This window comes from Sinocyclocheilus grahami, unplaced genomic scaffold (genome assembly GCF_001515645.1).
Source record: "Sinocyclocheilus grahami isolate Dianchi unplaced genomic scaffold, SAMN03320097.WGS_v1.1 scaffold250.1, whole genome shotgun sequence".
Classification (NCBI taxonomy): Eukaryota; Metazoa; Chordata; class Actinopteri; order Cypriniformes; family Cyprinidae; genus Sinocyclocheilus; species Sinocyclocheilus grahami.
The window spans coordinates 1,461,208-1,486,384 of NW_015505429.1; the positions used below are offsets into that span (position 1 = coordinate 1,461,208).

A 25,177-nucleotide genomic window follows, 5' to 3' on the forward strand; every position below is an offset into this window, starting at 1 on the left:
GATAAATGGATAGACAGATGGATGGATGATGGAGAGATAGATGGGTAGATAAATAGATGGATGAACAGATGTATGATGGATGGATGGATGAATGAAGAGATAGACGAGTAGATGGATGGATGGTGGATGGATAAAGAGATAGACTGGTAGATAAATAGATAGACAGATGGATGGATGATGGAGAGATAGATGGAAAGATATGAATAGTAAGATGGTAGAATAGATTATGGAGAGATAGATGGGTAGATAAATAGATGGATGAACAAATGTACGATAGATAGATAGATAGATAGATAGATAGATAGATAGATAGATAGATAGATAGATAGATAGATAGATAGATAGATAGATAGATAGATAGATAGATAGATAGATAGATAGATAGATAGATTGATAGATACTCAGACACACACTCAGAGCACCCCCACCTGTCTCTTCATCTCAAAGACAGTGGTGTATTGCTGTTTGATAATTACACTGTCTCTCCTCATCCTTCCACCCCCAGAGTGTCTTACATTTCGCCACTAAAGGTGCTGCTTCAGTGTGGAGTGTGTTCTGTGCTCTCCTGTATTCATAAAGACACAAACACACAAAGCCTTGCTCTCGATGCCCCTTACCGCCAAACCACCTGCACCGCTGGCTCTGGACTTAATTGGCCAGCATGGCTCCTGGTCTCCGTGGCAACTGTGACCTGCCACAAGACGGATGGAAAATTCTGCCAGCGAACCCCCAGAACCACACCCACCCACAACCAATCTCCTAATCTCCTAGGTTTATTTATGAGTGCCAAGAGGCCCCTTGCCGTGGACAGAGTGCGACTCAGCTGTTGCCTCCAACCCACTCACTTTAAAAGCTTTTAAATCCTATTGTCTGATTAGCAGCCTCATCCTTTCTTCAACATCTCCCCTCTTTTCGGACGGCTTTGCTCTCAAGTTTGTGAGGACCGGCAAAAGGACATTGCGTTGTCTTTCTGCGTCCAAAAGTCGTCCCATCTCGAAATCAGACATGCACTCTCCTCTTCTCTTATAACCGACATTTTATTGCGACTATAAATGATCCTAAAAGCTTGTCATACATCTCGGTCCCGTTCCAAGGCAAGACAATGCAGAAGAAAGAAAATTAAACCAAATGGCACACCAGTCAGTCTTACTCTGTGTTTAACCGTCTTGTTGGTACACATTAAGAGAGGACTGGACGTTTATGAAAAATCCTAATAGACAATTATTTCCCTTAACATTGTAGATGCTATTTGTGACCCTGGAGCAGTCATAAGTCGCTGGGGTATATTTGTAGCAATAGCCAAAAATACATTGTATGTGTCAAAATAAAAGATTTTTCTTATATGCCAAAAATCATTAGGATGTTAAGTAAAGATCATGTTCCATGAAGATATTTTGTAAATTTCCTACTTGTAAATATATCTAAACATAATTTTTGATTAGTAATATGCATTGCTAAGAACTTCATTTGGACAACTTTAAAGATGATTTTCTCAATATTTAGATTTTTTCATTCCAGATTTTCAAATCGTTGTATCTCGGCCAAATATTGTCCTGTCCTGGAAAGAATATTTATTCAGCTTTCAGATTATTCAATTTAAAATAATTGACACTTAAGGCTGGTTTTGTGGTCCAGGGTCACATTTATTCCATTTAATACAACTTGCATTAAAATACTTACTTTGATGATCCCATCTTATTTTATTTGATTTAATAATATAACTTACATGTACAGTATGTTGAGTGTTATGCCAAGTACTGCCAATAATTGTAACTTTTTCAGACGCTGAAAACAATGTTGTTGTTTTTTCATGTTGTACGCAATGTAAACTACTCTTCAAAAGTTTTGTGTCAGTAAGATTTGTATTACTTTTATTCATCAGGGATGCATTTAATTGATCAAAAGTGACAGTAAAGACATTTATAATGTTATAAAAGATTTCTGTTTCAAATAAATATTGTTCTTTTAAACTTTTTATGCATCAAAGAATCCTGAAGATAACAAAAATATCAAACTGTTTTGACAATGATAGTAATAACTGGTTCTAATCTCAGCAAATGAGATTATATTTATATCTTAAAACTACATCTGTAATGTGATGGTTTTAAAGTGAACCTGAAGGGTGATCTTAGGAATTCATCATGATTTCATATTGTAGACTTCTAACACAGAACTTTTACAATTTGATTTGGTGTCCAATGCATTATTTTTCTTATCTTTCTATTTCTATTTCTTATCTGGTTTTGACCACTGGTAAAATAAAATAATAAAATAGAACAGACCTATGATCAACATATTTTGTGATTACTTAACAGTAAAAGCCTTAATCATAAGCATGATTTTTTTTAGATTAATTATGCAGTCCTGCTTCAGATAAGAATGCATTATTTGATTTAACTGGCAGATGTGTATTAACCTTTTTTGGGGGGGTTTCCCTTTATCATCTAATATATGCAGCTTCTAAAGGTCAGCTCTGTAACCGAAAGATCCGGCACGCTTTCACGTTTGCAGCCAGAGAGTGATTCGTTGCTGGTTCTGTGCCACCTGCCAGAACGTAATATTTACATCCACTTTTCTCCATTTAAGAGACAGATTTCAGCAGAGAAACCGCAATCATAACTTCTAATAACCGAAGGGAAGCAGAGGATCTACTGGCTGGTGATTCACGCAGAATGAGACGGGAGAGCGATAGAGCGAGCGGCCTGGGCCCAATGAAAAGCTCCTATACTCAGTGTAATTAAGAACTACTGTCATCCTTAAGGCCAATTACACTATACAGTCCTTCAGGGCCAGAAATCCATAGTGTTTTAATTTGCCTCCATTTTTAAAAGTGGCCATAAAGCAGAGCGCAGACTCCAGCCATCAGCGAGAGAGAGAGAGAGAGGGTCGCCCATCACGACCATAACCGGAGCTGTAAAAGAGTGAAATACGAGGCTGCAACGGGGGTCACTATTTATTATGCAGATTTCTATATATCTTTATCCAATAAGTGTTACGTGAATTGCCGTTCCGGTGGGAAAAGGCGGAGGAAGGGGAAAGAGTGCATGCTTTACAGTAGATGCAGCTCGTCATGTGAAGCCGCCGCTTGAATGGATATGGACTTGAAGACGTCTCGGGTTTCATAAAACAAAATGCTTATGGAGCGCCCCATGGGGTCTGCTGCTTTCTCTGTGTTCTGGCTGTGTCTTTAATGAAAGAAATCAGAAATGCGCATCTCATAACCCATGCGAACGGCATCCGACCCGTCCAGCTTGCTGTCTTTACCTGTCAGCTCAGGGAGTCACAGTTACGGCCTGATTCCTCATGACACCCAGATGAAAAACAAATATGCCTCCAGACTCCGAATCCTCAAGCCAAAGGGTGTTTTGTATTACTCTCCTTTTGTTTATAGGGCTGGTTTTACTTCAGAACAGTCGCCCGCCATGCTTAACAGCCATTTGGCCCCTAACACACACTTTTTAACTGGTCATCCCCGAAGCAGTCGGGTCAGATGTGATATGAAAGCGTCGCGGTTGGCCCCAGTTATGAGTGTTTACTAAATTAATAATGTAATGTAATATATCTGGCGAGAGTAGCTGGAGGGTTTTAATAACCTTTCACCTGATCAGGTGCGTACGCTTAGACCTGTCCGACCCATCTGTGTGTGATCGCACCAGCGTGTACGGGTCGATCTGTCGGCACTGGCAAGACTTAACAGAAACGTGTAGGAACCCACTGACAGGCATCAGGGCCTCTGCGAGAATCTCAAACTCTAGATTCAATTTGGCATGCAGATAATAGCCCTGCCAAGAGCAAGAGTGAAAGCAAGACAGCGCTTGATAGATACTGAGAGAGGCAAGGCATGGTAGGAGACGTATCAACGGTCCAGTCACCCAGCTGGGCTGCGGTTTGTGCTCGATAAGCTAGATGGAAGGAGACAGATGTCTGTTTTGACTTTACTTTTAAAGATATGAAAGAAATAACGAAGGGATAGCTCATGTGTTCTGGATCCGTGCATCACGAGAGCCATTGAAATTAGACTTGTGTGATATACTGTATCAACAAGCAGTCCAATCCAGACGGGGATTCGTTTTCTCAGAGGACTGAGTTAGTCCAAACATAGTACTCTGTAATTTATACAGAGGTTTTGAGAAGGGAAAAAAATGCCATGTTTGATTTTAGAAAAGATTAACATTAACAAAGTGCTGTGAAACACAAATGTACTTGACCTCTTCAGGGAAAACCAGCCCTGTCTGACAGTGGATCTCATGTGTGAGAGAGAGTGTACACTTCACATTTTTTCACTTTTTTTATGTACTTATTTATTTATTGCAAACACTTCTGTTCAAATGTTGAAGAAATTCAACTTTTATTCAGCAAGGACTAATTAAATTGATCAAAAGTAAAAGTAAAAACATTTATAATGCCACAAAAGATTTGTACTTCAAATGAATGCTGTTCTTGTGAACTTTCTATTCATCAGAGAATCCTGAAAAAAGGGTTATTATGGTTTCCGAAAAATAAAAACTTTAAGCAATACAACTGTTTTCAGCATTGGAAATACAAAGAAATAAGAACTTTTTCGATCAAATCATCATATTAGAATAATTTCTGAGGGATCATGTGACACTGAAGACCGGCTGGTGAAAATTCAGCTTTGCATCACTACATTTTCAAATATATTAAAATAGAAAGACTTTAAAATTTTATATTGTTTTAATTGTATTTAATGAACAAAAAATTTAGCAAAACTACCGTACCTATAGTACCTAACCCAAACTTTTGATCTATAATAATATAATATATAGTGCTGTCAAGCGATTAATCGCGATTAATCGCATCCAAAATAAAAGTTTTTGTTTATGTAATATATGTGTGTACTGTGTATATTTATTATGTACATATAAATACACACACATGCATGTATATATTTAAGAAAAATATGTTATATATTTGTATATTAAATATATTTATATATAATATCAGTTATATAAATATAAATATATACATGTAAATATTTTCAAAATATATATTGTATGAGTGTGTATTTATATATACATAATAAATATACACAGTACAAACACATATATTATGTAAACAAAAACTTTTATTTTAAATGCGATTAATCGCGATTAATCGTTTGACAGCACTAATTAATAATATAATATAATATAAACTAATCTGAAACTAATTGAATAACTATGTGAACTATTTAAAAGTCTTATTTATTGATTTATTTGATAGTTTATGCATAATTCAGTATAGTCTATGTCTCTTGTGTTTTTGAAAATGGCACATTTTGCTTTACTCTTGCTGTGGGTGCTGTTATGTAAGATTGCTTCATTTAGATGCTGTATGTTTGCAGAGAGGAATGAATGGCTGTATAGGGTGGCTTGTTCAGAAGACTCTTATATGGAGATGTCTGGGCATGCTTTATGATAATTACTACTAACTGCATGAACATGCTCTGTCATTTAAAATCATGGGGGAAGTCATGGCCTAATGGTTAGAGAGTCGTTCGAGTCTCGTACCGGCAGGGATTGTGGGTGGGGGGAGTGAATGTACAGCGCTCTCTCACACCTTCAATACCACGACTGAGGTGTCATTGAGCAAGGCACCGGACCCCCAACTGCTCCCCGGGCGCCGCAGCAAAAAATGGCTGCCTATTGCTCCGGTTGTGTGTTCCCGGTGTGTGTGTGCACTTTGGATGGGATAAATGCAGAACACTAATTCCGAGTATGGGTCACCATACTTGGCCACATGTCACGTCACTTTCAAAATGATTCAGATTCATCAACATTAGAATGAGGATTAGAAGAAAACTGTGCATATGCACTTGAGAAGCTTTTGTGTGTGTGTGTGTGTGTGTACGCGTTTTTGTGACAAATGAGGACATAAATGTGTATAATGACAAAGGTATGACATAGGTATTACAAGGAGAAGGTAACTTTTCAGGACATTACCCCATGTCCCCACTTTTCAAAACGCTTATAAATCACACAGAATGGAGTGTACTGAAAATCTGAAATAGCACAAAGTCTCCTGTGAGGGGTAGGTTTAGGGGTAGGGTTGGTGTAGGGCAATAGAATATACGGTCTGTACAGTATAAAAACCATTACGCCTATGGGATGTCCCCACTTTTCACAAATGTAAACCTGTGTGTGTGTGTGTGTGTGTGTGTGTGAGTCTGTCTCAGACATCCTGCATTATTTGAATTTCTGTAAAGTGATGTTTAAGTCTCCGCTACTTTAGACAATCACTCTTTTCCTTTGTGGTTTAAACAGTGCGAGAATACAACAAAAGTGAAGCAAACAACCTTCTTGTAAAACCGCAGCATTCCATTTTTCAGTGGAGAGATAAGAGTGACATTCATAAAGCGTGATAAGAAAGAGAATTGACTGACATTCCCTCAATGCTTTTTACTGCGTTTGTAAGGCAGCGGTGTATTGACATTCCTCAAACATTCTGCTTAGGACCTTACATATGATGATGTTTGGAAAATGAATGGACGGACTCTGCTTAGGATTTGTTCGAAACCGCTAACCCCTAAGAAGTAAACGTCTGCAATTAATTCAGCCAAAACCACTTTCAAAAGATGTACTATGAAACTTCTTAAGCAATCGTTAACGATTAAAGTTTGAAAATCTCCCATTGATTTATATTGGCAAAATATTGAGCTTTCGAAATGTGACAGATGTGTATTTTGAATTATTAGTGGTCTTCTCTTCCTTGCATGTGCTTAACTGTTTATCGCTGATTCTTGTGTGCATTCGATTGAAAACAAGATGTTTGTTGAGTGGCTTAACAACAGCAATTCATGAAGTATATCGTGTTTCGCTTTGTCTGACCTTTGTGTGTGAGAGAGTCTGTGCGTGTGTGTAAGGATAGATCCTCCTCGCAGCTCGGCTCTCATATCCTTGCGTGTTGCTGAGCGTTTATCTGTAATATGTTTTGGCGTTGCCAGGTTGTCTGGACATGGGAGCCGTAATGGAATCAAAGGGAGATTTATGGCAGGCATCCTGACAGTCAGAGAGAGCAGGGCCAAAGCCAAATTAAATTAATGAAATTTGCAAGCAGATTGCTAGAGGAGGGGGACCAGCTCTCGTCCTTTAACAAACACTGTGTGGTGCATGTCTGCTTTGAATCTGTAACTTTTACCTTAAAGTATTCATTCCAGCATCTGTTAAGATGCCCAATTTAGCAGTGCATACCCGGGTTGAGTTCATTTCATTATTGCTGTAAAAGTCAGTTTATTCCTTGAAAATGACAAAACAAACAAAAATGAGTCGTATGTGTTTATACAGTATATATGTAGGTATGTAGATATGTTTCTTTAAAAAAAAATCTATTTCTATTTGCCAACGGAGTTCAAATAAATATATATATATATATATATATATATATATATATATATATATATATATATATATATATATATATATATATATATATATATATATATATATTATAAAACGTTTAAGAAGTCTGTTTTTGAAAAATAGACTTAATTCAGTTTATATTCTATAAAAAATAAGACTTATGTGAGTCTTTTGTCATTTTGCTTCTCACATGTGTATAATATGTATAAAACAAGACAAAATATTAAGAAAATAATTGGTTACACTTTACTTGAAGGGGTGTGCATAAGACTGACATGACACCTTCATAATCATGACATGACTCATTTCATGAATATGAAGTTTTTTATGCATGTTTATGACAACTGTCATTAAGTGTCATTCGCTCAGTTATGTAATTTTTAATGCAAAGATGACATTGTTTGAGATGTCTTTGTAATGGGCTATGGTTAGGGGTAAGGGTAGGGGTAGGGTTAGGTTAGGGTTAGGTCAAATAATGTCATATTTGCATTACAAATGACATAACTGAGCGAATGACACTTAATGACAGTTGTCATAAACATGCATAAAACCTCCTTCATATTCATGACATGTGTCATGTCATGATTATGAAGGTGTCATGTCAGTCTTATGCACACCCCTTCAAGTAAAGTGTTACCAAATAATTTTTACAGTGTATGCAGAGAATTGCATCACTGCAGTTGACTGATTAGCCTGTGTTTTAAAGATTGTTTGGAGACCTTGTATTCATTCTGAAGTCACACAGATTGTTTCATTATCCATGTGTAATTAATATAGCGTCAGAACAGATGAAATATGTACATTGCTACGTCTTTTCTGCCAGTATAATTCTCATATCTCATAAACTTCTATTGTCTCTTTATAGCTTCAAGTAATTCTTCATTAGAAATCATCTCATTCAACCCAAAGCCCTCGGGACTGGTTTTTTTTTTGTCTACTTCTGACATGGAGTTTCTCTCTGTCACTCATCGGCGAGAGCACCTCTGAGACTTATTGTGTTTCATAAGTGCTGTTATTTGGCTGGGACAATTTGCCTTTTGTTGAAATAATGAAAAAGGTTCCACTGAGTAAACAAAGCAATAAAACATTTATTAGCAGTGGAAGTGCTGTAAAGCCACTACGCTGCGCTCACGGCTCACCGAGGACGTACAAGACCGGTGCTTCGCCATTCATGAAGAATTAAAAAGCCAAAGCGAAGAGAAGTTGCATCTGTGCTCCACACCATCTCTGCACTTTATCTGTTTAGACCATCAGAGAAGTAGTGCTGATATACATTCGCTCTTGTCCAGTGTGATAATGCTATAAACAGCGGCCCTATTTTCACACTCTGTGGTATATGATCATGGGATGTTAGGGCGTATGTTTGCCCTCCTGCATAGTTCAACTTGAAGGATACACAAAGGAAACATGATGTTCACATCAAGCCAGCCAAGAGTGCTGTAAAGAAAAAAAAGCAATGCAGGATTGTGGAACATGTCAAAAACCATCAGGAACAGTTCGATGAAATACCATAGCCTCTTATTGCAAAGCATAACATAGTTATTAAGATTTTTGCCATAATAAAACTTGATTGGTTCGAGGGGGGAAAAAAACACACGTATCCAGTTCTGGCGGGGGGCTGAAGGAGGGGAGAGCCCAATAACTACAGTTTTAATGCTCCTAAGAGGAAATTGCTGGCAGTCCTGTGCTTGATACATCATTATGTCCCACGCACGAGCTCTGGCAGGATTCCTCGCCACGTTTGGATCCGTGCCTGATTGTTTATCAGTGAAATTGGTTGTAGCAAGGTCAGGTGTGTTAACCCACGTGGTGGTCTGTTCGTGTTATGTGTAGCAAGCATGACTCCAAAGCAGACCCTTTGATTAGCTGGGCAGATATTCCATATCTCATTTGTTTCCTTCTTGGCCCATAATTGCATTCTGGTTTTCAAATTATGTTTTGCCAGCGTGAGTCTACAAACAAGCAAGCTTAATAAAGTTAAGCACAACCATTGTGACATGTCAAAAATCATTTGGCTCATAAGCGAGCATTAAAAAAGAGCCGATTTCTTTCTCGGGTTACTCAAAGTGCATATGATTGCTTCATTTTCTGCAGGATTGTGGGACGTACCACTATGAGACCTTTCATTACAAAGTGCTGCTTTAGAAATGTTTTTCATTAGGCGCACACACAGACGGAGTGATAAAAGGCCAGACGAATAAAGGAGGATGTGACATTTATGGTCAGTAGAACAATTTGGTCTCAGACTTCAAAGTTCCAGTGAACCGTCCATCTTCCTCAAGACGCGAAATGTGAAGTGGCTTCAAACCAATCCTAATTTCTCTCTCTTTCTCTTTCTCATCTCTCTCTCTCCAGGGACCTGAGCGAGAATCAGATTCAGGCTGTTCCTCGTAAGGCTTTCCGAGGGATCACCGCCGTCAAGAACCTGTAAGTGTTCCTCTCTCATCTCTTCACTGGCATTGTGAGATTCGTTTGCATGAGGCCAAAAAAGCCGTCTGTAAACCGTACTTTCCCCTGAAGTTGCGAGGCATGGTGTGGTATGCCGTCAAACCGCAAACGAGGCCATCGTCCACTGCATTTAACGAGTCTTGAGTCTTATTTCAAAGACAGATAACTGAAATGAAATATAATCATCTCTCTGGCTGGAAGAAGAAAATGTTCAAAAGCAATGTGCTAGGTGGACTACATGTATGCCCCTCGAATCATTTGTCATAACAGTTAATAAGCTTAGCACTGATGAAAATTCAATTAATCAGTATGGTTCAATAAGATGGATATCTTCAGGATATTGCCAGTGAGTAATGTTCCACAGCCATTTGCAATTACAGTAATGGCTTCTGATAAATCTCTGTAACAGTTTCAGAAGCCGATCTCGCTACAGTGGAGTATGGCAGAAGGGCTTGTTAATAGTGATTTTTAATGAATAAATATGATTTTTTTTAAAGCATAAACAAGGCCCTACAAATCTAAAAAAAATAAAACCTTTATGAACAAAGCAAGCACAGGGAGCTGGTAGCTCTAACACGCCTGCGATAATAAACATGACCTTCAAAGAGGGCTGGATGATTTGAGCAATTAAATCTGCCCTCTAATGAATAAAGGACACCAAGTTGAGGTCATCATTAATGGGGCGCTTTGTTTGCAGTCAGAGATCGGTGGTGGTATGTGGCTGTAGCGTTCGTGTGCATTCCCAGGCTCGAGCGTGTGTGAAGTTCTGGGCAGTTTCGTCGCAGTATCTGATACCGGCTTCGTTACAAAGACCGTTTTCAGATGAAGTCTTTCCCACCGTGGGCTGAGAACTGCGGGTCACGTCATGCTAGATATATCTGAGAGGTATGGAAATATAGTTGGCTATTGTTTGAAGATATAGTCATGCTTTTCAGCCGAAAAGAAAGAAGAAGAAAGGGGAAAATGTGAAGAGGTGGGAGAGTTTGAGAAGCCCAATTATATATAGCAGTAGTGAGTGCTAAGCAAGTAGTCATTTAACAGATATTTTTATCCAAAGCAGCTTTAAGAATATTTACAACAGATTTAACAGCACAATGGTGGTAGCTCATGAGATTGAATGCTCAACCATTAACTTACAAGCCTACTGTACATCTGCCACTGTGCCACACCTGATCTGTATAATTTACAGTGTATTCAGGGCAGGGTGGTCTTTTGGTTCACTGTATTTCAGAATGATGCATGTGCATGAATGTTGCCTAACACCCGCCCTGGTCAGATTGAGTTAACTGAATGTCAATACTGACTCTGACCTCACTGACCCCTGTCAAATGAGTTCCAGCATGCAGGAGTGTCGTCAATCATCTGCGCTGGTCAATGACTCTCTGCAAACACGTAATATGTTATGGAGAACAGTGTTGGGGGTAACATTGCATATGCAGCAATGTGTGTCGTCAGATGACCTGATGGTAGTATGCTGATTGTAAAATTTACACTGTAATATTTATGCAATATAATAATTTTTAAATATAATTACGCTTTTATATATATTTTTTTTATTAAATACAGAGTTCTGGTATGAAACTGTAGATGGCGCAGTCCGATAGGTCTAACTCAATCTGACCTAATGACATCATTATCACATGGCACAGCTGATTGAGCTCGCTTCTCAACATTAAAATATATGACTAGTGCTTGCCGTAGCAGTTGCAGCTTGCTTCAGAACCCTCCACCTTCCCTAGCTCCACCTGTATAGATCTGCTACGAGATGATTCATGTATGGGGGTTATTTCATGTATGTTATATTTACAGCAGCAATATTTCTTACATGCTCACAGCAGCATGTTGTGGATGTATTGGCAGTAGCAAGTCTCGGTACTTGCTCTGCCACAGCAGCAGCATAGCAAATATATTCCGCCAAGACCAAATACATTAACATTGTCATGTACATTACCATGCCAATCCCTCCGAGAGTTGTCATGACAGAACTTTATTTATTTGTTTGCTTGTTTGTTTTGTATTTGTTATTATTTAGTTGTTCAGTTGTAACTTGAAATAAATCACAATGCCACAGTGGCAACTCAGCACACATTAATTTTTTTTTATAATTTTTTTAAAGGGGTCATATGATGTTGCTAAAAAGAACATTATTTGGTGTATTTGGTGTAATGAAATGTGTTTATGCGGTTTAAGTTTCAAAAAACACATTATTTTCCACATACTGTACATTACTGTTTCTCCTCTATGCCCCGCCTTTCTGATTTTTACAAAGCTCATCGGCCTGAAAAGCGAGGTGTGCTCTGATTGGCCAGCTATCCAGTGCATTGTGATTGGCCGAATACCTCAAGCGTGTGACGGAAATGTTACGCCCCTCACCATATTGTGATGCCGTGTCCCGGCCGGAGCGACGAGACAAAAACATTAAAACCCATTATAAATGAGGCGTTTGTTGCATCCAGTGGGGACATAATTACGGATTCTAATGACTTAAACAGTCTTGTAAACATAAAACCATGTCTTCATTTGTGATCGGCGGGCTTGAGTGAGCGGTGGCGGGCAGTCTTAAGAACGGCGCGGCCGGCGGATTCGATGAGACCACATGTGATGACCCTGGGCTGGACTCCGCTTCGTCCACGGTGAAAGCTGATCCGGCGATCCACAGCGCAAAGTTGATGTATTTCCTCAGAGACCAGCACGGATCAGCTCCAGGCATGACAAAGCGGATATCATCCTCTTTTGGAAGGCCAAATCAAGTAGTTTCGCTTTCACAACGAAACACACTGCGTCTTCAGGACATGGCGGCGGCGGCGGCAACAACAATACTACAGCGAGAATAAAAGTTGTGCCTTCTTTCTTTGCGTGAACATTTGGGCGGCGTTATGCAAATCTTCCCACATCGTGACGTAGACACGTGGGGGCGTGTTAGAACGAGGCATTTTAGGTTGGCGTGGTTGACTCTTAACTTTTATAAAGAATATCTCTTTGGGTTTGAGACTTTAGTCTTTGCAACTTTACAGATATTTATGCACCAAGAGCTTGTAACACTCCAAAGAGAAAGGAAAAATTTTAATTGCATCATATGACCCCTTTAAGTAACACAATATATACTATACACACTATATGACAAATTCAATTTTAATTTCTAAATTCACTTGCCATTTTTTTCATTAGGAGTGCTATTTTTACATTAATTTAGACAAAATAGAATGGAATTATTGTTATCGGCCATAACGTTGAAATAATTTTTTTGTCTGTATATTTATTGAAATTTGAGTGGTCAAAAATTTAACAGTTTGGTGCATGATACATTTTGAGTACTGTATACACAGTATATACTAAATAAATTTAGCACGTTATTAGTCCCATTTTATAGATAATATTGTAATGCATTACTTTAAAGTGTAACATTCCCCAACAGTTGCAAGCTTTCAAATCCCTTACACACATCCAGCATTTTTGTTCAACACGTTTTCCCCTGACGTTCTTACAGTGATGTCTGTGATGTTCGGCAGTGTTTGAGCGCTCATCACATCACTGTCATGTGCACCGTCACACTCTGATGGATGAATGATAGGTACAGGTAGGCAACACTCATTTCTTCAGGTAGGGCTTTTTAGAAGAAAAAAGGGCTAACGAGGATTGAGGGAGAAGGATGGATTTGTACGTCAGCAGCGCTGCCTGTTTCTCTCCCACCGACCTGCCTCTGCAATGCGTGGCAAGGTGACTCTTGATTTAATTGCTAAAATCATCCAGCCCTCGGTTTTTTAAAGGGAAGGAGTGGAAAAAAATGGACAGGCAGTGTTCCAGGAATTAATTGATTTTCTCATAGGCTTTTCTACCTTAATGTCCTCTGTTTGAAAATGGCTATGCACGCTTTGAGGGCATGTTGAATCTCCGTCTCTTATATATCGTCCTCGCATCTCCACAGTTTTACAGGCTACAGCATGCTGGAGTCAGCATCCGCCATCAGCCACCATCCTCCACCCTTTATAGAGGGGCCATCTGGATAATATGGTCAAGATGGTTCCTCTTGCTAACGAGAGTCTATGTTGCACCCTATTAAACCAGACACAATATCTCTGTCTGCGTTTATGGCTTTAGCTGTGCCCTCCTACTGTTCACCAGACATGCTACGCCGGCCATGTTAACCTCGAGAAGCATCGAGTGCGGGTGATGTTGTAGATTCCCTCATCATGTGCACTGCGAGTCCGAAAACATGCCTGATGAGCTCTATATCAACATGGCATGCTTGTGTCAGCGGGGTACGGATCCCATTAGAACAGGTGCTGTATGAGCAGTGGATTCATGGGCTTACACGTATTCGTTCTGTTGACATTTGTTATTCACCGCGGATGGAGAGGCCAAATGGTGTCGGCACATGCAGGGTACATGATACTACATCACCTGAAGCCTAGGTGTAATTGAGAGAGCAGTGTGTCCTGTATGATTACCCAGCATCAGATACGTGGACAATTTTTGTCCCCTTGTGGGAGGCTCTCATCTGGGTGCTAATAAAAGCCTTTGTACTTCATGCTCCTGTACCCAGAATGTCAGTCTGACTGCGCGTGGGTTTGAATTATGGCCGAGAGGACGAGGTGCGGTCACTGTCTGCTTTACAAGCTTCTGCGCCCAGCAGACGGGACTCTGCAGACGGCAGATCTCGGCTTTTGATGTGCACTGCTGGTGTTGAAACACACACCTCACGCTCCGTGTAAGATGGGCTGTGAATGGCACTGATGCCAAGATAGCCAATCAAATGTTTTCCAGCTCTGGGAAACACTTTCTCAGGACACCCACCCACACTGAGAATGCTCTTCTGATCGATTAGGACAATATACTAGACAAAATGAGACAATATGAGATCAGATGAAATGAAACTATATAAGACAAAATGAGATAATGAGAACAGATGAATTAAGAAAATATAAGACAAGATGAAATGAGACAATATGAGACCAGACAAAAAGAAACAATGAGATAAGACAAAATGAGATAATAAGGACAGATGGATTGAGAATATATGAGACATTATGAGACCAGACTAAATGAAACAGAAGACTAGACATAGAAGAAACAAGAAGAAATTAAACAATATGAGACCAGATGAAATTAGACAATATGAGAGAAGACTAAATGAGATAACGAGGCCAGATGAACTGAGAAAATAGGAGACACAACGAAATGAGACAATGTGAGACCAGACTTAATTAAATGATATGAGACCAGATGAAATGAGACCAGACAAAATGAGATCATAAGGACAGATGAATTGAGAAAATAGGAGACACAACTAAATGAGACAATATGAGACCAGATGAAAAAGAGACAATGAGAGAAGACAAAATGAGATGATGAGAACAGATTAATTGAAAAAATGGGGAAATATGAGACCAGACCAAATGAAATGATACAAAACTAGATTATGAAATATGAGACAGATGAAATTAGTCAATATAAGACGAGACAAAATTAGATAATGAGGCCAGATTAATTGAGATAACATGAGACAAGGTGAGTTCAGACTAAATTAAATATAAGGCCAGATGAATTGAGACAATATGAGACAAAAATAAATGAAACAATATGAGACAAGACAACATGAGATAATGAGGCCAGATGAATTGACACAATATGAGACCAGACGAAATGAGACAATATGAGACTCGACGAAACATTATGACTCAAGACAAAATGAGACCAGATGAATTGAGACAATAAGACAAGACTGGGAAAGAAAAGACAAGATGCGCCTAGAAGAGAGAGGAAGAAAAAGGAAATTATGAGAAAAATATATATAAGAGAAGAGAAGTGACAATAAAATAAGATAAGACAAAATGGGACTGAAAGAAAAGGAAGGGAGATATGAAAATAACTGAGACAAGGAGAGTAGATGAGAAGAGACCAGTTGAGATCAGGTGAAAAGAATTGACAAGAAAAGAATAGATGAGGTGAGATGAAGCAAAAAAATGAAGAGAGAAAGAGAAAAGAGACAAAATTATGAGATGAGGAGAAAGAGATGAGAGATAAAACTAGAAGAGATTACTTATGATGAGATGGAATGATAAAGCAAGCAGAAAAGAGAAGAGACAAACATGAGATGGAGACAATACTAGAGGAGAAGATACAAAGTGAGATGAGAGAAAAGATGAGAGACTACCAAAGACAAAATGAGATGAGAAGAAGTGAGACAAGGCAGGAAGAGAAGAAATGAGATGAGACACAAAGTGAGATGAGACTGGAAGAGAAGTGAGGAAAAGAGACAAGACTGAAGCTGCGTTCACACTAGCAGCTGCATGTCGCCAGGGGCTGGCGATGAGGTTAACTAGTGGGCGTTCTCACTACTGGTTGCCTCGACAATGAATCAGGTTTCTTGCCGCTAAATACAAACATTTTGGCTGCAAAAGACTAAATATAATAAAATTAATTAAATCCGTACATGCAAACAAAAATGAATGAGAAACAGAGCCTACTTTTTTTCCATTGTGTATGTTTATCTACGGCTCACATGAGCTCTGCCGTCTTCTTCCTATTGGCTGTCGCTCCTGAAAGTCGCTCTTCATTTGCATAAAGTTGAAGGATTCTGAACTTTGTTGCGTCGCTGGACGTGCCCCATCCGTCGCCAACGGCCGCTGTCGCACTTGTCATCGGAAATCGCCAGCTCTCCATTGAAATGAATGGGAGTGTGTCGCTTGTAGTGTGAACAGGGCTTCAATGAGATGAATCAAAGTGAAATAAAACCAGAAAAGACAAGAAGATGCGAGGCATCAGTGGTGTGATACAGACACAAATCCGCAAAACACACTTGATTTGGCGGCCATGAAAGGCCACATACTGTATATCTGTTACGACTTTAGACTGAGTATGAGATTCATATTTTGCAGCTATGATCAAGCATCATCCTGGCTGTACTGACGGTCAGTTCTGGGTCATTTGCTGTGTTATCTATCGAGCGTGAATGAAATACGGCCATGCGGCTGCTGGTTAGCATCACTGACTCTGACAGATTAATTGTCTAGTGAAGGGAAGGAATATTTGTTTCTTTCTCGCGTTCACTCCAGATGGGACACTGGCAAGACGGGAGCTCTAAAGTGCCAATACGGCTCATGACTGAGATGATTAAAGGCCAATGTAATTAGAGCAGGAAAATTAAAACTGGGACTTTCATTACCCACCACTACCATGTCCCACCTCTCCAAACAATCACCAAACACGCAGATATTCGCATAGACCACACGCTCACATATGTACATTCAAGACAACTATTCACCCTTGACTATGCTCAGTATTACCATTGTTAAAAGTCTCCTGCGCATGATCATAATGACATCCTCTAGAGATCAACTTCATGTGTTCAAATACAGACAGTTATGGCTCTGAAATCTGATTGAATGAGCTACGTTTGAATTCTAAATATAATGTGCCAAGTTACCACAATATCACATGCTGTTCGGCAAATTAACTACATTACTTGTTGTGGAATTTTCTATATTGAGATTATTATTAACAAATTAACTGTGAGGAAGTAGATTTTGGAGCAGGTTTTGTTGGGAGGCCGCTGTTGTAGAAAATCTATAAGGTTTCAATCACCTTTATGTATAGAAAAATACATTGCTGTAGCTCAAGCAGTAAAGCATATTGCTAGCAACGTCAAGGTAATGGGTTCAGATCCCAAGGAATGCATGGACTGATTGAATGCAATGTTAGTTGCTTTGGATAAATGCATCTGCCAGATGCTTAAATGTAAATGTAAAAATTATAGCTCAAGGTACTTCTTGTGATATGAATTCTAAAAAGCCATTCTTTTAAAGCATTTAAATAGAAATATCTGCTTTGTAAAATAAAAAGTCTGCGTCCCATCAATTAATGACAAAAAGTCTTTCTGCTGAGTTGTCCTCACAGGCTATATGCGAAAACAAGCAGACCAGACTACCCTGATTCTTGAGCAAACATGTATTATGGTATTATGAACCAGTTCTTTTTAGTGTAGCCTTAACAAATGAGCCAATACTTTTAATGAATTGTTCAGTTGAATCAGTTTGACAAATCATTTACTGAATTGAATTGATTGAAATGGTTAATGAATCAACATCTGACTCTCTTAATGAACTGTAATTTTCAGCGATGTCCATATGTCAAAATGAAGCAAGTTTTGTGTAAGTATCAGTGTAAATAAAAACACACTTGCTACAGTTTTTGTAACAAATGAATATTGTAGATATCATTTACAGTATATAATTGTTGTTGTCATTTTATAAAAGCACTGGCTTATTATTTAATTCTCAAGGGAAGCATTTCTTTAAAGTCTTAATTTACTTTGGATGAAAAAATATCCATCGTAAAAGACAAACATTTTACTTTTGCTCATGTAGGTTATTTAGTTTTCAGAGTGATGGTTAATGCATCTGCAGTGGGTGGCTGCCATATAGTCTGTCCCATCAGCAATTATGGAGACAGATGCATGTCTTTTAGAAAGAAGGGATGGAGTGAAAGACACGCCAGAGAAGCTCCGTTCTTCTTTATTATCCGTCTCTAAAGACGCGAAGGCACCGTGTCTGTCACGGGTCAGATGTCACCACAGCTCTGTTTGCCGAACAAATGATTTAAGGAAAGCGCTTAGATTCCTTGTTCTTTATTCAAGCCTCTTTCAAATCCATCTCAAAGAGGGAGGGGCAAATAGAGAGAAGGAGGCGTGGATGGCAAAGTCTGCAAATTAAAGGAAAAGGAAAAAGAAGCAAAAAGGAAGAAGTGCCCCTCGTGTCTGCCCATCCAGCATCATGACCCTGATTTACGAACCCCTTCCTTTAATGAAATTGTTTCTGTGACAGAGCCGGTAAAAGCTTGTAATGGATTGGCTGCTCTAATGTAATGAAATTACTCCCTTTCTGACTTAAAAAAAAGAAGAAGGGGGGGGTTGGGGGGGTAGAAAATGCAATTAATATTTACAGAGAACAGACAGATGGGGTGGGATGTGCACTATAGCCAGCCTCCTGTTCTCTCTCTCTCTTTTACCTCTCTTTGCCCCCACACTCTGCAGTGTGGCTAGAGAGAGAGAGAGGACGAGATAGGAGGAGGTTATAGCCAGACAGGCCACTTTTAGCCAGCTGGTCCTTTATCCCGACTGCGGTGAGGAGAGGAGTGTAGATATGAGTGTGTGTTAGTGTGTCTACCTCCCTCCCGCAGCCCCCACCTCTCCTCCTCCTCTTCCCTCCCTCCCCTCAGCCCCCACCCGCTCGTCTGCAGACCTGCCACTGACTTCTGTCTCTCATCTGCAGGCAACTGGACAGCAACCACATCAGCTGCATCGAAGATGGAGCCTTCCGAGCCCTGCGCGATTTGGAGATACTGTGAGTCCCCCTCCTGCCTCCTCTGCGGGGTTCTCTCCTCTCTCTTCACCTCTGCTGTCCATTCCTCTAACTCTGTCTCTGTGTTTCTTGATTGCTCTCGAAGGACAAACTGTGTTGCGTTATGGACCTGTGGCGCATAGTCCGGTGTCACCCCGTCTGGTCCGACACAGTGGCGCTTAGCATGCAATCGTCCGTGCAACAGCTAAAGTTGCTCGTTTGTCATCCTGTGCTGCATTGTTGGCGCTTGAAAAAGTGTCCTGACTTTGCCGGGTGCACATTAGCGTTAAAAGCACAGCGTTTTCTGATTAGAATGTCTGTAGATTTGCACTTCCTACTTTAAAGCAGGTGTTAGTCTCAGTTAGATGCTCAGATCTCTGTTCTGCTGCCTGCTGGGAAGACCTTTTTTTTGGTTTAGTCAGAGTTTATAGTAAACGCTTTGATAGCAGAGAAGAGATTTGATGTGTTTGTGAGTGAGTTAATTTTTTTTCTTTGGGTGTCCCCTGGATTGTCCCGGAGAGGATGCAAGACTGGAAGCAGGATATACGGAGGGGGGGGGATGGGGGCTAGCCGCCGCCGCATCCCCATCAAGCCAATTGGCAGGGTGCTAAGTGCCAAACTAAGTGCAGCGCTGCTCACTGGGGACCCAGAGCCAAGCCACCCCCTCTATTAATTCCTGGCTCCATAGGACAAAGCAGCACAGCGTTACATCATTGTTAGGCAGGTTCTCCGGCAGTGTTAGCTAGAGGTGAAGGTAGAATCAAAGAAGGAAAGATAGGAAACTATTCCGTGTCCTTTGTCCTCTCCTCGTGACCAGAGCATAAAATTACCTTATAAAACAGGAGCTCGGGAGCAGGAAAGTGTGAGTAAGTCGGGAATCAATTTTCATTAATAATACAGAACCTCCCTAGATTCTGCCAAAGACCTTTGGGACCCCGGCAAGCCAAGGAGAGCTTGGCACATGAATACACATCACTTTCCTGCTGATTGAGCCATCTCTCCACCCCTCTGGAGAGGCTGCAACACACAGGTCTGCAAATGACACTGTATCATGGCAAAATAACCCCATGCGCAATAATCAAGCTTAAATCCATGTTCTCCAGTAGCAGATTCAACATACGGCTGAATGTTAAGGCTGTGCTACAGAGCCAGCTTGTGAGAATATGACACCTCTAGGTAACTGATGGCGAAATTAATGTTTAGGTATAGCAATTTCGCCGCAGGTGTTAATGCTGTGAGTCTCAGTGTGAGGACACTAAACGATTTCCAACATAAGTTATATTATAGTCCGGACTAACTTTTGTCTTAAGACTGATCTTTCTGAATGGCAGCACAGCAGATGGAGATCCATCTCTTGTATCGCCAAAGAGTATTATGACTCAGTGTGATGTCATAATGGTGTAAAAAGCAGAAGTAGTGGAGTTTTAAGGGTTCATTTATGCTTTTAGAAATGTCCAGGGATTGTTGATTGTAGACATCATTAACACATTCAGCCACATTAGTTCTTGTGTTTAAAACAGTGCTGGATTATGTGAATTCAGGGCAAGCGTGTGTGTGTTTTTTTTTCAAAGTAGATCAGTATAATTTGACATCTGGAGTTATAAATAAAAGAACGAATGATAAACATTCTAAAAATGTGATGTTAATGTGTGTTTTTGCAATTCAGAGTGCACTTTGTGTAATTTAGGGGTCATATTAAATACATTGTTTGAGCGCGGTGTGTTAAGCATAACTCAGGAGGCCAACTGAATCTTTTAATTTCAATGATCATTAAAGGCCTATTAAAATAGATGGTGCACTGCGACATAATTGAGAGGTTTGAGCATCCTTTCCCATCATGCACTGTTGGGTTTTCGTGATCACTGTAAAATTTTGGTGATCACCATAAAGAGCGACTAACAAAATTTCAAAGCGGGGAGTTATTAAACACTTCCATCAGGTTTAGAGATGGTGATCAGAGTGGAGATTAGACAGAGTGGTTCGTGGCTAACCCTCCTCCACAACTAAATGACTGCTAGTGATTTAACGCCTGCCAAACTACACAGAATTAATGATCGACCCTTTCTGCTGATGAATTGTAATTTATATTTAACATAACTGCGCTAATGACTGAACTAATGACTTCAAAGCTATCTCGGACATTTTCTCACACAGGACGTGACTTGCATTCCAATGAGCTGAAGGAAGTGTGGTAGGCAGCACATCGATGTGTTCTCCATCTGCAGAGCACCTAAACCTGCCTAACAAGGAGCACCCCTTGATTATTTTTCATTTAATACTTAGGAACTGCTTGCGCTTCCTCTCATTTTTCATTCTGATCGTTTTTTTTTTTAAATATACACCAAATCAGGCCCTTTTATCTTTCCATTCTTGCTTTAAATGTAGATGGACTGTGTGGAAATGTGCATTATAAGGTGTCCACCTTATCATTATTATATTCATGAAATTCAAGTTGGTGCTTTTAATAACCGTGAACGTTGGTAGCGCTTCTCATTTCTAATTTTACAAAGACAAATCCAATCAAATTTCATATATAATATAAATGAGATTTCATGTGGTGTAAGAATAACTGAATATTTTTCAAGGGTATGTGCCTGAAACTCAATTTTCATACATACACCATTGTCAATATACAGAATTATTTTTTAATTTGGTTAAGCGTGTTAAAAAAATTGTAGTTAATATGATTCCTTAGCCAAGTACTTAAGGTGAAATGAAAAATCGCTGTTTAAAAATAACAAATAAAGTTGATGTTTGGAAGGCATGGTCTAAGCGTAAAAAAAAACTGTAACTTTTTAACCTTTCTTATAGTAAGGAGAACAAAAAAATTAAAACTATACTTCAAAATAGGTATATTCAGCATGAGTTTGGCCAGTTATTCATTAAAAAATTCATAAAGCCAAAGAAAGCATGAAGAATGTCCACCTGGTCAAGTATTCAAGCGGATTTATTTTTCAGCAGGGTTATGGTAAGCACATTTTGTTCTGATGTATGTTCTTATCGTGCTAAGCACACAATGAAGAGACAATAAGAAAGTCTCACACAATCTGTTTCAAATTATGCTAAGCAAAATATATGTTCACTTGCTGTTTAAACACTTGGATCTTTTGTGGAATCGCTCACAAGTTTTATAATCGTCCTTCAGGGCTATTTTATAAAATGTGGTTTAAATGTGAGAAGGGAATTTATAGTATTGTGAGAAAGAGCATTTTGGAAATTCCCCATATACCCCACTCAGCTTTGTCTATACACAGCACTCTCACAAGCGCTGGAGCCTCTGCATATTTTATAACCACTTTTGTACAGAAAATTCTGGCTCTGAATCAAATGTCAAATCATGTGAAATTTTTTGCCCCGCTGTGTCATTTTTTTATGAGCAGGAGAGTGCCGAGACATTTCCGTGCCATCTCCTGAAGGTGACTTTCCCTCCCACCATGCATTGATAAGAAGGCCCAAATTTTCACATTACCACCGTCCTCTCCTCCTGCCAAATGCTGTCATTTGTCAATGTGTGCACGGCACATTTTTCTCGACAGCTTGGCACAGACCTCGCTGGTCGAACTAAAGTGAGTTTAGCATGATAGCATGGGCGGCGTGCCCCAAAGGGACGTCTTTTTGGTTCACCAGTCAATATGCACCACTATGTACTACGGCCTCTTCTCCTTTTGAATCCACAGATGTGCTCACTTAATGAGGTTTTCACATTTTCATTTAAAGAGACTCACTTGTAGTGCAATAGCATGCCACGAAATTCCAACCAGGGTAAATCTGAGTATTTGCAGTATGTTGTCAGATTAGACGCTGATTGTGTAAGGGAGCGTGAGGAGGTGGATTATTAATCCTGGTTATGAAATGCCACGCTGTCAGACTCAAGAACTTGGAAAAATGCTGAATGGAAGAAGCTATCACATTTCTGTGGTTATGTAGATGTCCTGGGATTGTATTGGGGGGGCATTTGATCGAAACCTAAATGCATTACGAACAAAATACAGTGTATTTCATATGTAAGGTTTGAGAACTATAATTTTCTTATGGTTTGGCAGTTTTCTACCTTCATAATGTCATTTTCTCAATGCAAGACCTTTTGAGTGTTCCTCTTGGCAACGATAACCCTGCGCTTTGCTCCTTTTCGGCCCCCGCCGCCCCTTATCCTAATCATTTCTAACCCCTGTGCTCCCGTACAAAACATTAGCTCTTTTCAGATTTAACAATTCCCTCTTTGGGAACTCGAGAGCACGGATTCCCTTGAATCAGATATTCAATGCATCTTTAATTTCTAACACGGGTTGGCCTCCCTCTGGACAAATCAGCCTTACTTCTGCAAGGCCTGATTGAAAGGTTGTCTTTAGTCAATAGATGAGTCTTTATGTGACAGACAACAGGCAGGCGGAGGGAGAAAGGGCAAGCTGATGGCTAAATGAGAGGATGGATTAGGGGAGTGGAGGGGGAGAGAACTGTCATTAGCTCACAAACAGTACTTTCAAGCACAGGAAATTGCCTTGCCACCAGACATGGCCCCATTGCGTTATCTTCGTGTGGTCTACGCCAAAGCTCGGGGAGATGGGGAGGGGGCAGGCTGGAAATCGTACGTTTCAGCAGTCGGACCCGTGTGCACAATTAATCATTCACTCCTGGATGGCCAAAGAGAGGAGGGAGGCAGACGGAACAGCTTAGATTCAATCTATCCTCATTTACGTTATAATGGCCTCATCAATGGCGGTGGAAGCGTGTCTGTTTTTGCTGTAGTGCCTGTTCTTTTCGCTTCTCCTCCCGTCCTCTGCACCATGGAGGGATGGAGAGCTCTTTCTCTCTTTTCAGAGGAGGCAACGGATAGGTTTATACAGCCATAAAGCTTCCCTTTTTTTTGTTACAAATACTAAGCACTAGTGTTTCTTTTTTTTTAATAAGCCCACACTTGAACACAAACCACATGGATGGGATTATGCGTGGCAGATCATGTTATTTCTGTGTTTATCCTCACTGGGTTTATTTGAATTAGCGGAAAAACATCTGATGTACATAACATCTTTGTGCTGTAGCTGAACTTGCGATGCTAAGCAAAACAATGGCAAAGATTTCCATCCTGCTCACATGAATTCCATCACACTGCAACAAGTGGAGTCTCATAATGAAATTGATCTCCATCTGGAGGCACTTTACTCATTTGTTTTGACTCGAGGACCCGACACAGGGATGCCCTGTAAATGGTTGCTCGGATGGACGCTTGCATTGCAAACTCACCATTATGCTGTAGTAGCGATAATAGTTTGCCATGGAAACATCACAGACATGTTGGCTCACTCGAGTTTGCAAGATAGTAAGTGAATGGTCGTATGAAGACAAGGTTGTGTATATTCCCTTACTTTCTAAAGGTAGGCCCTCTGCAAACGCACCTGATTTTACACCACAAAAGACAAAGGATTGAGAAGACAAAAAGTTGAGCAGAAAACCCTCAACCTTTACGTTTATATAAATGAACGCAAGTCTTCTTACCAAAGCGATTTAGAATAAGGGTCAGTTACCAGGACAGTTATACACTCAAAGGAAGGGTATTGACTTTCCTCAAGCCTGTCATGTCAAATAACACGTCTTTGCCTCATGATTTCTCAGTTGTGCAAGTGAATGGCCCCAAGTCAGGCGGGGGAGCACTTCAGTTATTTCCCTTCAGCCCCCTGCATCCACCAAAACAACCTCACTTTTATTTCGAAATGTCCTGGCTCTGAAAACCCAGCCATCTTTTAGGAGTGAAGTATCCAGAGACCCTCTCCAAGTCCCTCTAATGAGGGCCTGAAAAAAGCCTAAGAGCACTCAAGACCCCACTGTCAAGCTTTTTGCGACTGTGGGAAAGCTTTCTTGACATAGCTGAGAAAAGAAAAGGGAAGTAAAAAGAAAACGTGCCCCTCTGAGACGGTCTGAAGACTAAGCGTTGTGAGCAATTAACAGCTGCCCGCTTTTATTGACGCCTGCATCAATAGAGCTTTAAATAAAATCATAAAGTTACACAGTCAAGCCGTACAGCGCGGTATTTGTCAG

The 25,177-nt window shown here is 40.0% G+C and overlaps 1 protein-coding gene across 1 annotated transcript in view; it reads left to right on the top strand.

The window, feature by feature from the left end:
* slit3 (slit homolog 3 (Drosophila)) overlaps positions 1-25,177 on the top strand; it is a 191,586-nt gene that overhangs the window by 96,901 nt on the left and 69,508 nt on the right. The window contains exons 5-6 of the mRNA XM_016289665.1: positions 9,714-9,785; positions 19,076-19,147. Coding sequence (XP_016145151.1) covers positions 9,714-9,785; positions 19,076-19,147 — 144 coding nt within the window. The remainder of the gene's footprint in view (positions 1-9,713; positions 9,786-19,075; positions 19,148-25,177) is intronic.